The sequence below is a fragment of the Mercenaria mercenaria genome, unplaced genomic scaffold (genome assembly GCF_021730395.1).
Source record: "Mercenaria mercenaria strain notata unplaced genomic scaffold, MADL_Memer_1 contig_631, whole genome shotgun sequence".
In the NCBI taxonomy this organism is placed as follows: domain Eukaryota; kingdom Metazoa; phylum Mollusca; class Bivalvia; order Venerida; family Veneridae; genus Mercenaria; species Mercenaria mercenaria.
Window position 1 is genome coordinate 61,256 of NW_026463517.1, and position 13,951 is coordinate 75,206.

At 36.3% G+C, this 13,951-nt stretch overlaps 1 protein-coding gene across 1 annotated transcript; it reads left to right on the forward strand.

Annotated features, from left to right (window-relative positions):
• The first annotated feature begins 9,350 nt into the window (after positions 1-9,350).
• LOC128554675 (putative nuclease HARBI1) lies at positions 9,351-10,655 on the forward strand. Its single transcript, XM_053535983.1, has one exon. The coding sequence runs from the start codon at positions 9,351-9,353 to the stop codon at positions 10,653-10,655; it is 1,305 nt and encodes a 434-aa protein (XP_053391958.1).
• Positions 10,656-13,951: the final 3,296 nt, after the last annotated feature.

Genomic DNA, 13,951 nt, shown 5'->3' on the forward strand with positions numbered 1-13,951 from the left:
TTTATGTATTTAACCGTCATTTTAAAACAATTTTCTTTTTTTTTCAAGGTGTGTGCAATTTTAACATTTAGACTGAATTAAAATACTTTAAAACCTTCATATAACTGCATTCTTTATGGGAATCATTTTAATAATTACTAGAAAGTTAATTTTAGCATTTATCGTATCATATTTGAGCGGCCAGACCTATCAGCTATAAATGAGTATCACTTTATTTGAGACAGTATTATTGATTGTGTGAGAGACAACTTTTGTTTATAGGTCACCTTATTAAATTATTATTTCATTAAACAAGTTTTATCTAAATCTGTTGTTTAATTACTGTTTAGCTCACCTGAAAGTTGTACATGTCAAGCTATAAGTATAGGTGGAAAGCCCATCGTCCGTCGTCCTGCGTCAACATGTTTACTTAAACATCTCCTACGAAACTGACGGTCAGAATTACACCAAACATTGTCTGTAGCATCCTGCCAATTCCTCTCTAAAACGTATAGAAGTGATGGCCTTTCAGGGGCCGCTAGATCTATAAACAGACAATGACTTCTCCTCATGAACCGCTTGATGAATCTTTATCGTTCTTAGTCTGTAGCATCATTATAAGGTCTTCTCCAAAATTTATTTGTTTAAAAGAAAGCGATGGACCGCTAGAGCTTAATATAGTAAAACCTTTAAACGACTTCTTCTCATGAACCTTCATCAAAGTTCGACTGTAGCATTATTATAATGCCCTCTCCCAATTATATTCACATAGGGGCACTTGGTCCGTTTTAGGGACTGCTAGACCTAGGGCAAGGAATGCCTGACAATAAGTCATCCTCAAGCCTTTCATAACGGTGAAAGATTTTTTTTAAAATCGGACTACTGTTTAAAAAGGTATGGCAATTTGAAATTTGAGAAAATGGCTGATTATGGAGGCAGCCATTTTAGTGTGTATATGACGTCATTTACACACTACTGGATTCTTTATTTAGCAAACAACCTTTAAAATAGGTTAATTTCATATGTTTCTTGAGTGTAAGATTTAAAACATGGTAATTTCTTTAATTATAGCTGGAAAAAGTAGAGAAATTATTTTACAGAAATAAGTAAATTCAGATTATATATGTATCAAGAAATTTAATAAACCCGCCATTTTATTTTTTGTTGCCATGGAAACAAAATGGCTGCAACTTTGATCAAATATTCAAATGCCCATAACTTTCTCATTTTTAAGCCGATTTTGAAAATTCTTTCACTTCTTTAAATGATTTAACCTGAGAACAACATTGCCTTCCCTCCCTTTCTCATGAACCACTTATTAATCTTTGTCTGTAGCGTGATTAGAAGGTCACTAAACTTTGTTCAAATGAAGGCGCTTGATTCTTTTTTATGGGTCCTAGAGCTTAAAATAGGAAAACTTCCAAACCACTTATGTGGAGTTTCCACTTATTCGATTTTCTTCTGGTGAACCGTTAGATTGATTTTCATCAAACCTGGTTATGAGCATCATTATGATTTTTGTTCTAACGAGAGCACTCGGCTCCTTTTAGGGGCCGCTATAGCTTAAAATAGAAAAGCTGTGAAAACGTTTGACGGATCTTCAGCAAACGTGGTCTGCAGCATCATTTAAAGGCCCTGTACCAAATGCATTAATTATAGAGGCGCTTGGTCCCTTTTGGGAGCTTAAAGTAGGAATATCTTAAAACGGTGTCACAGATCTTCATCAAATTTAATCCATACTAAACACAGGTGTTACCTTTCATGATTCAGTGTGTCATGCGTATATTCAGTGTCAAACTGTAAATATTAGATGAGCGACTTGGGGTCACTGTGGCCCTCTTGTTGTATATCATGAGTTATCTATGAACGTTGTGATTCTTCGTATCTGTTATTCTACGGTTGTTTATTTTATACTACGATTTATTTATTGTTTGTATCTCTTAGTATGTTTAGTGTTAGCAACTTGTAGAAGGACTTCAGCACATTGGAAATGTAGGAAATTACGCTATTTGTCTTGCTATCTTTCATTTGGTATTCAGTTTATTGATCGAAGTTTTTAAACGTTTAAAAATCATTCATTGAATTTGCACGAAGTAGAGGTATATCATGTTTTATATTTTGGCATAATCACGACTAACAAAGTCTAATGAAAATTGAAACTCCAATCGCGTCCCAAGCAGCAATGTAAGTGAAACTGTATTATACAGATACATTGAATGAACTCAGTGAACTCTTATGACCAGAAAATACAACGTATGTAACAACACTGAGTCCATATTATCGATTGCTCGTGCGAGTAAGAACAGATAATAATTCGTGTAAATATTAGTTGCTCAAGTAACTTCATGATCTTGACTGTGTTTCTGAGAAAAACTATTCAATTTAGTATATAAAAGTGATCAACGCATTCAACATTCAATTCTCGTTTAGAGTGAATATCAATTATTGTTGAAAAACAAATGTTGTGCTTTACGGTGACTCGATTTACTTTGGGGTGGAAATGTAGCCCTGCCAAACAGTTTTAAAATGTGTATTTTATAAAACTGACCCTTCAAAATTAAATGGACCATTTTAAGCCATAGAATTACATGTATTATTCAAGCATGAACATTATTTATCGGACATTACTGGAATGTTTCTCGTACCACCCTGCCAAATTCAAGCTTTTATTATATACTCATTTTATTCTCCGTTAGGAAACGAAAGGACCGGAAACGTCAATAGTTTTGCATTTAGAATTTCATATCGGGGACATGACGTCATTTAAATAAGTCGTTGAGTTAATTGTTCCATTTACGTCTATCGAACAAATTCGCAATGTTTATGTAATATTGATATATGTCGATACGTATGTAATAATAAGATTATTAGCTTTACCTTGAGAAATATGAACTTGTCCTTAAGGGGAATAATGTCACGCAATGTTTCTATATACATAGAATTGTTATAATACCTCTAAAATGTCGATAGAAAAGTATTGATACTTTTTTCACAGGCAAATGAGATTAATTTTTTGAGAAGCTTTATTTTTATCAAGAAAATGTTCAATTAACATGAGTTTTCTGAATGGCCTTGGTATGTGATACTCCTGTCAATACAACATACCTTGGACCAATTTCTTGGCTGTTATTACATTATGTATTTAACCCTTTTTACTTGGATTGTCTGGTAATGGAAATCCCTAACATTGATCACTTTCAGTAATATAATGTAACTTGTGTTTAAACGAAAGAATTAAGTACTGCGGTGCTGACACACTTAATAATACTAGTATTAAGTGCACAAACAAAGGAACATTTTATACATTTCATTTCAAGTTATGAGTTAATAGAATTTCAACAAATAATGATACTTCAATGAAATAAGAATTATATACAATGAGAAATCAACACAGTCGCATCGTGAAATTTTATCACAGCCTGAATTGCAAATACACTTTTTGTCCATTTTACGTTCAACAAACCCCGGCGTTAAAATTGATTAACTTTATTTTTGAAAAGAAAAGGAAGTATCATATCAATAATGTATCAGTATTGTAGCGAAATGTTTAATAAATACGGAAAGTCATAAAGGCATTTCTGCTGTACTGTGAACCTGCTTAGAATGTTAAAAAATTATTTTTATCACATGTATACTAAGGTGATAAAAGTGCATCGGTAAAGTTCAACACCAGACAAGAACCCTTACCTTTGTGCTACTGGAAAGCATTTGGCGTGTTGCAAAACCTGCAAAAAGCTTCCAAAGATTTCATTTTCATGCTTATATTAGGATAATCCCTAAAACTTTCAGCATAATAAACACATTAAATAAAGTCTAGAAATTGATTTTTAAGTCCTTGAAAGAACCAAAAATGATTTTACAAATGTGAAATTTATTATAGTTTTGTTAATATCGATAACAGAAGTTTTAATATTTAATTTAAAGTTGTGATCCGCAAAGAATCACAACTCTTGCCTTAGGCCAGTACTCACTGTGGGGAATCACATGGTCAAAATAATCTCTAAACAAAAGTTAAATTTTGAAAAACATGAATAAATTTCCTACCAGGATAAGATATGAAATTTAAACATAGCCTAACATATGACTAATGAAAGTTGTTAAATTATTATGTGATGACAATAATGATAGATATTCTGTAACGACAAACGCTAAGGAAAATAAGAAGTTTCAGTTTCTTGAAGTATTTCAGATAATCAGAAAGTGACTGTGATTGAAATCTTTGTAGTTTTAGGATACATCTATGTTGCCATATGTTAGGCTATATTTTAGATTTTCAGCGCAAGTTGCTTCAATTTTATCCCATATTATTCATACATTTATTTTTGTTTAGAGATTATTTTAATCATGTGATTCCCCACAGTGAGTACTTATAAGCAGAGATATCTATTAGTTTACTTTCCTTGCAATTACACATTTGAGTGGAAAATAAAAATGGTTTAAGACACAATATCATACCTTTTTGCACAGTAAAAACATTTAGGATATATTTATATGTCTTTGATTTACCCTTTAAAACCTGCTTCATATGGTTTTGTCAGTTTACTTATGGTTAAAAATGAACTTGTAAACAAGCCGATAATAAAACGAAATACCAGTAAATATTTTATAGTGCAGATAATACAGTTTTGTTTGTATCAAAATGTCACAATAGAAGCACTTTTGTAACACAGAACAGGTAGGATTAGTACAGGTGCATTTATATTGGTCTCTATTTCCTGTGCCTACTTATCTCATGTAAATCATGACTACCCGCTCTCGACAACTTTCGTTGTTTATTTCAGTAAGCGATATATCTGTCAAAATTAGGAATAAATGTTTCACACAATTAAGCTGTTCAAGTTCAAAATGTACATATAATTTAAAAACTAAACTCATGTTTTAACTGTGTCTGCTGAAATCGAACTCTACTGTGTAAGTAAATATATCTTATATGTAATAATTGCATCAACGAAACCTTATGTAACACCCAAATCTGTCTTAAAATGGCAGTGCTGTAATGCAGGCATGCTTATTAGAAAACTATGTAGTTCTCAGTGCCAAATTAAATAATACATAAAATGATATATGTTTATTTTATGCATGAAAGAAAAACCCGTTTTGGGGTGAAAACTGAAAATGTATTTATATTAAACAGATACTTTGAATATTCAAATTATTTCAAGAAAATTGACAAAAATGTTACCTTTTTTTTTAAGAAAATAGTGCATTGTTGTTATGAGGTATTTTACTTTTAATTATCATGTTAATTATAAAAAACAGACAGCTTGTGATGTAAACATTTGGAAAAACACTTTAAAATATTCAATCTTTTTCAAGAAATTGACAAAACATGGTATTTTTTAATGAAAGAAGTGCATTGTTGCTTAAGTAACGACTCACCAATCAGTATAACATATGATCAGAGTTGATAATATTTCTTGCCTTGCCTGATTGTCTGTCTAACAGTTACAAAGAACTAGGTGTCTTTAACAACAAGGTAAATGGCCTAGTTTATTATGATGCGTTCTAACTTGATAACGAATGAAGTCTGTATTTTTGTACAAAAGAATGTCATAAAACTTTGTGCATAAAAAGTTGTCTGTACACTAGCAAAAGTTGATTGTATATTGATTTCACATTCTGGATGTAAGTTATGACTGAATTCATCAAGGAACTGTTTAAAATTGGTTGTAACAACTGTGTTGCTATGGAAACCATTTTTTTAGAAAATAATATCGGTACTAAAATGAAAGAAAGAGAAAAGGAAAAAAAATCATTAGTTGAATATTTTGTTTGTTATTTTATTATGTATGTTTTCATGATATCATTTTAAGAGGGAGCCTTCGTTAAGATATTCTGCCTCTATTTTGATACAGTTAGACGAGAAGTGGTAATTTCCCATGACAAGGGCTGATTTATGTTGTCTTACAGCAGATTTTACTCGAAACATGCCAATCTGTCGGATTAGTTAAAAACCCATTTTTTGACCAAAATCGCATTTGGACTAAAATCCCATGCCCGGCCACGTATTGCTATTTATATTAGGACTGCATCAGTCGCAAGCAAAACGAGAAACGAGTTATATTATGTCTCTTGTTGTTTAATGATTTTATATTTCTCGATTAGAAAAAAAGGATTAATAAATGATGTTAAATATTGGTAATTTTCAAATGATTTTTCACTTTAACTAATCTGAAGGAATCCATAAAGCAAAATCGTGTTTCCTTTGCAAAATTACTCTTTGTCCTTCAATTTGATAATAATTTAGTCGACATATGGATATGCGAAACATAATGAGACAAATCGCTTAGTAGTTAAATTTTGAGGCGGACCTGTATATATTTATTTGTTGATAGGCGGAAGATTATCTATTATTTTGCATGACATATAACACTGAGATAATATCAGTATCTTTTAAAATGTTTTACAATTGTTTTACAATTGTATTACAATTGTAAAACGAACATTTAACAAAAAGTAACCACCGGATTCATTTATCTTTTGTTAGTTGTTTTCTAAAAGGAAGAATGATATAAACTGACTAAATATTTTTAAACCTTATACAAAGTCATCATATCGCAAGTTACTTATGGCGGTATATGTGAAAAGTAGAATTGGACTATTAATCGTCTTAATGTTACGTTTAAAAGTTATAGGTAAACATTTATTCTGTTTGTAAACTTATGTATTTTATTTAGTGGCATACACCCAGTGTCAATAATTTTAACGTATGTATAAACTGTTGTTTATCTGGAATAAACATTACTCATGCATTTTGTTAAACGCCTAGCGTTCATCATCTCATTATTATTTTAACACAATGTGAAAGGATTGGAAAGCTAAAATGTATTCAAACGCATTGCCCCGTAAAGATGTATTTACTGTGTTCAAAGCTAGTAACTTAAATTTCTAAATCTGCTTGCATCGCGGTTAAACAGATACCTGGCATACCTACGTCATTGCATTGCTGATGCTGCACGTTTGTGTCGTACGTAAGCGGTTTTAAATGTTTTTCATATGTTTAGTCATTATATGTTAAATTTTCTGAAGCATTTATGCAATATAAAACAATACGAATCTATCACGTAAGAGCACAAATAAACACCTTTTGAAAGCACTTTTAACTAGCATAACAATTACAGAGGCAACCTGTAACGCAACAAACCGTTTCGGATCTGATTGCAAATTTATTTGCCATTGCATGAACAATACACAATGCGATTCTGCCGACGGATACTGTTCTTCAGGTTGTGACTTTGAATGGGTAGGACCCGCCTGCCAACGCAGTAAGTAATATTTCGTAGAGTTTTCCATACATGTTGTATGTTACTTAGGTTTGCCTAGCTATATATGCTTTGAAAAGCATAAAATAAAACCTTTGAAATTTTGAACAGTCATATACGTTTTGTTCCTTTGCTATTTGGATGTAGATAAATATCTCGATTGTAAAGATCACTAAAGACTAGCGTTTACATCTTGAAATAAAGGTCTTGACCCTAACTACGGTTCAAGACTGACAGATTTTAACGGCCAGCATGGTATTGGTTCCGAGACTGGTCATTTATGTAACATAATTCTGTACATTACTGTTATTCGGGAGCGTCTACAGTTTGCTAAATATTCTGTATTTAAGTCAGAATGATTTGTTTGGTTTGTTTTGGGTTTAACGCCGTTTTTCAACAGTATTTCAGTCAAGTAACGGCGGGCAGTTAACCTAACTAGTGTTCCTGGATTCTGTACCAGTACAAACCTGTTCTCTGCAAGTAACTGCCAACTTCCCCACATGAATCAGAGGTGGAGGACTAATGATATCAGACACAATGTTGTTCATCAAATAGTCACGGAGAACATACGCCCCGCCCGAGGATCGAACACGCGGCCCCGAGATCCGTAGACCAATGCTCTTACCTATTGAGCTAAGCGGGCGGACTAAGTCAGAATGAATATAAAGGTCAAGTTGGCTGCTGAATACTAGCTATATCCACATTTGTTTACACTTTTTGAAAAGTTATTGCACGAACATAGATGACAATGCTTTAAAAGGAGACAAAATTTAATTTGCGCTTATATCTGTTCGATACATTATGATGAAAACTTAAAGCTTAAAGGAACCACTCTCGAGTCCGCTTCATGGAAGAGCTAGTTCTGGTATCATAGTTCTGGTATCATAGAACGTGTAGTTGCGCTCCCTGGCGATCTGCAATGTTTACTATCGTATTTGGTAATATTTGAATATTGATTTAAACCCTCAGTTGAGCACGCTGATTTCTTTTCCTCACAGATGTATAATTTACATGAGCTCAGCAGTATAAAAAAAGGATCAACACATTTTCAATTGAAATTTCAAACCTTTTAACTGTAAAAGATGAGACAAGATAAGAGAAGTTGCTTATTAACGTGACCGATATATAATATACGGCAATTAAACATATTCAGCCTATAACTTACTATGAAGTAAAGTGCAGACGTAATATCAAGCATGTACATAATACAACTTAATACAAGAAAATTATGCATAGTGATGATACTTGTAAAGCACAGTTTTTTCCAACAACTATAAACTGTTTACAAAAATAATCAATTTCCTCAAATTCATAAATAATATTGCGTGTGAACACATACTGACATACTATGATAATAATATGTTTCCATGTATATTACTTATATTTTTTGCAATTTTACGAAGATAAGTTCATATATATTCATTATTAGTCTTACAATTTTCGTATAAATATTATAAAATACAACTTGCTGATTGTTTCAACCAATATAGCAATTATCACAGTTTGAAGTAAAGTCTGAAGTAAATCAAATGCACTTTTAAATTTTCATACATGTTCAGTTATGATATATTTGTTGATATTCTAGATGACCACAATCTTCCTTAAATGCTAATACCCCAGTCACACATACGGCGCGGATAGCTACGTCTAGCTACGGATAGAAACGTAGTAATCCGTATCGATCCGTACCTGAGTCGTACCTCAAAGTAGTAATCCGTATCAATCCGTACCAACACTTGGTCAAAACGTATTCAACATTTATCCCAATCGTGCAAGTTTCTCCAACTTTTGAACATGCACAAACGTTTGAGCGAAACGTAGCCATTTTGGTTCAAGTTTTAGTAAGTGTAGCTACAGATTAGAACGGAAAACTACGCTTTAATACGGACAACTACGAATTAACAAGTTGGAAGGAAGTTTAGGGTAAGTTCCTGTACGTTTAAGAACGGACTACCACGGACTGCTTCGTTTCAGTACGGACTAGTCCGTCTTACCACGGATATAAAACCCTGGCAATATTGTGTAAATTTCGGGCGATCCCTAGATCCCTCACCATTCATTTTTTTGCCGTCAAGGAAGTCACACAATAGGCTCAAAACATTCCACATGATGGAAGCTCAAGCTGTGAGTGTGCTGCAGGTCTGTGCGGTGATGGATAGGGAAATGATAGAATATGCTGGAGATGTGGTTCAGTTGGAGGTCCTTCAGAAAGAAGACAGACGGAGAGGTATAAGAAGGCAGAGGAGGTGGTGGGTCAGAGACTGGCTGAGCAGGAGATCACTATATGGTCATTTTGATATTCATGTACAAGAGCTGCGACTAGAAGACCCAATAGCCTTTAGGAATTTCCTCCGCATCGATCGTGAGACCTTCCAAGAACTGCTATATCATCTTGAAGACCACATTACAAAGAAAACAACCCGCTGGCGATGTGCTGTGTCCCCAGGAATGAAGCGTGCACTGACATTGAGGTTCCTAGCAACTGGCGACAGCTATCACTCCCTGATGTATGGGTTCCGTGTTGCTCACAACACCATCTCTGGAATAGTTGTCGAGGTGTGCCAAGCCATCATAGATGTGTTTGAAGCCCAGGTCATCAGGACACCAACCGAACCTAAAGAGTGGCTTGAAGTGGCTGAGCAGTTTGCAACTAGATGGCAATTCCCGCACACCTTGGGTGCCCTCGATGGCAAGCATATTGCTATTAAGAAACCCAACAAGGCTGGCTCCACCTTCTTCAACTACAAGGGATTCCATTCGATTGTTCTAATGGCCTTGGTAATTGCAAACTACAACTTCCGGTGGGTACAGGATGGCGATGTGGGTTCGAGCTCCGATGCACAGATCTGGAACCGCTGTGACCTGAAGGAGGCAGTTCAAGCAGGAGTCATTGGTATACCGGACCCAGCTCCACTTTCCGGTGATGACAGACCGATGCCATACTTCCTCATTGGTGATGATGCCTTTGGCATGGAAACCTGGCTTATGAAGCCCTTTGCCAGACGGGGCCTCAGTCACGAGGAGAGAATCTTCAACTACAGGCTCTCCAGGGCCGGGAGAGTGGTTGAGAACGCATTTGGGATATTCGCCAACTGCTTCAGATGTCTCCTTCAGACACTTAACCTGGAAATAAATACAGTCTCCCAAGTTGGGCGTGCATGTGTCTGCTTCCACAACTTCATCAGGACCAGAAACCCGGCTCAGGACAACAATCTTATTGACCAGGAAGACGAGGACCACAACCTTGTTCCTGGGGCCTGGAGAAACTATGTAAACCTTGAGGACATGGAGAATATCAGGGGCGGCAATGTAGACGGCAGGGAGGCCAAGCAGCAGAGGATATACCTGAAGCATTACATGAACTCCCCTGCTGGCTCGGTGCCATGGCAGGACAGGATGGTGCGGTTGTATTGAGATACATCCAGATTAGTCCGTTTGAGGACTGACTGTGACACTTAAATAAATAAATGTAACAACTATGTTGGTTTTCCTCTTATATACATGTCCCGTATTTATTCACTAGAATTAGATTTGCCTCATTTTATTTCATGTTTTTCATTCAACGAAGCATTTTTATAGTGTTGTACTATAATTCTGTTTATTTCATGAGTATTGTATTCTCGTGTAACGGAGAAGTGAAAATCTATACGCATTATGGTACACTATAGTAATACTGTTACAGTAGCGTGTGCGTATAATTCTAACATGACACATGAATCCGCCACTATAATCAAATAACAGATCTACCGTTGTAAAATTATACAATATTCTAATATGCCTGTCTCTGTTAAAACACTCTTACGCTAGAATGACGTCACGTTAATGTGCGGTGACGTCAAAGTGTTTGTTGCGACCAAGAAAGAGCGCTTCTATATTTTATCTAGTGTTTGAGATTAAGGGCATATTAGAATCGAAATAATTTATAGCACAAGCGTGCTTTAACACTATTTATACACTCAGGTGGGAATACGTCGTTCAAATAATTTCACTCGGCCTGCGCCCTCGTGAAATTATTACGCCCGACGTATAATTATCCATCGTGCATAAATAGTGTTAAAGCACTCTTTTACTATAAATTATTTCTTAAATCGATGCATTCGTGTTGTTTATCGTCTGTTTTATCACGTTTTTCAAAGAGTCCAGATGTGAAGGAATTTTTAACCATGAGGGCGTTAGCCCGAGTGACTAAATGTTCAAGCATCCAAGCGATGTGAACAGCGAGATAAAACAGACAATAAACAACATGAAGCCATCGGTAATTTTAATTATAACATGGTTTTGCCTACGTAATGATCTAAAATAAGCAAGACTATGCAAGACTATGTTCACACGCGTACGAATGTAACCGATGTCGACTAGCAACCATTAACGTCGTTAGGTAAATGATGACGTCAAAGCTTCAGGCGTTGTTCAGTGAAATGTCTAACATGACACGTGAAATAGCCACTATAGACGAAGAACAAATCTACTGTTGTTTATTCTGAAATAAAAAATGCTTGAAACTTTGAAAAAAAAAACATTGTCTTCTTGTTATTTATCATCTAATAAACCACGCTGAGCAAAGAGTATGGATGCGCATGATTTTAATCAGGAGGGCGTCAGACCGAGTGGCTAAATGCACAAACACCCGAACGTTGTGCATAGCGTGATTTATTACACGATAAACAACGCGATGACATCGATTATTTTATAATTAAAAGCAGTAGATTTTTTCTTTGTTTATAATGGCAGTTTCACATGAAACCGCCACTCGTCATGAGCATCTATTCATCTGTTTTATTGTTCTTTGGGGAGGGGGATTGCATTTTGGGAGGAGGCGGGTTGGGGGCGCTTTATAGGCATTTTTATCTATCTATTTTCATTTAAGGGGAGGGAGGATATATTCTTAATTTGCTAGTACTAGGATTATTTTTATTTTTCATCTCTTTATTAATTTTTCTTCTTGAATTCATAATACAGCAAAATCATAAACAGACAGACAAAACAAACAAAACTGAACAAACTTTTCGCATTAAATCCCTAGAACACGGTGTCCTGGCACAGGGGGTTGAAACAGTCCTGTATGTTGAGCTCTCCAGAAGCCATCGGCGCAGACGCTGGCCTCGGGGGCTGCTGCTGTTGCGGTTGCTGGAATTTGTGAGTCCACTCAGGTGTCCACCCACTTGGACACTGCCTCTGCTGCATATCAGCGACACTCATGGCAGTCTGGAAGTCCTGCTGCACACTGGACACTGGCTGCGCCTGGCTTACTGGGGATGGTGTCAATAGTGCAGCTGAGGCCTGTGGGCGGCGTTGCTGCTGGGCACGGCGCTCCATGGCCTACCTGCCTCTGAGCAGCCAAAGGATCTTTATCCTGAAAGCAGAAAAATACTAAAAAATGTTTATGCATGATTTCGAATGCTTGAAGTTAACATCTCTCTCTCTCTCTCTGCCGCACTCCCCCACCCCCACCCCGATCAAGTGAAGTGAAGTTACCCCTGTCCCCACCACAATAAAAGGATGTAGAATTTAAGGCCTTACCCTCATCCCCGAAAATGCTTACTTTGTTCATTTCAAAGTGCAAAAGAGCAAAGACAAATTTACCTTGATGCTCTGGAAATAACGTGCCTGCTGGGCACTGCTATCCTCTATGCTCAGCTTCTGCAAGACAGCGACTTTGCTGATGTTGGACTCCTTGTCTCTCTTCCTCTTGTTGTCAGATGTTGGGCTTGAGGGGGCAGTTGGAGGAGTCTCGCCTTTTGAGCAGCGGTCCTCAGGCTCTGGGTCCGGCACAGAGGCAGGCTCATCAGGAAACCGTTCTGGGTGCTTCTCCCTAATGACCTCCATCAGCTGCAAGTAGAAGAAACAGAAGAAATATGTCATTAAATTGAATGTTGACAATTTTCATCAATACAATTTGTATTATCTAATGCAAAGTTATTATTATGGAAAATATGTTTCTTCAATTCAATATATGTAAATCCAGCCTTTTGTCTCATTGTAGATTACCTATTATCCTGTGATAATTTAAATTCGTATCCCCATTTGAAATGTTTGCAACCCTGTAAACTTACAGTGACTCCTGCCCTCTTAGGCACCCTGTAGATGTGCTCGTCCATGTAACCAAGTTGGGTCAACATCCACTTCTCCCTGTTGGTCTTGGGCCTGGCACCAGAACCGGATGGCAGTCGTGAGGCCTTCCCATAAGCGGCCCGTGACTAAACCTTATTGCAAACGTAGTCAAGCGTATTGATCCGCCGCTGAATGTAGTTATCCGAGGCTGTCCGTACTTAAGCGTATTTCAACGTACTACACCGCAGACCTGTCCACGCGCTGGGCAAATTGCCAGACGTAGTAAAACGTAGTTCAACGTAGTATGACGTACCTATCCGTACTTATCTGCTTCCTGTATTGTTTTGTTCCCCATTTCTCACCATTTTCCCCGTACTAAGACGTACTGGTCTGTACTTATCCGTGTTCGCCACCCACAGACCATTCCTATCCGCACCGTACCTCAACGCACGGACATATCCGTATGTGTGACTGTAGCATAAGCGAGATCACACATCACGGAAATACCCTTGACTTATTTATTTCATTAAAATCTTACGACACGGCAGTTTATATCACCATCAACTTCTTTTCAGACTACAAAACTCTTCAGCATGATCTCCAGCAATTAGAAAAATGGGAAGAATTGTGGGACATGGTGTTTCAGCAAGTGTCTGATC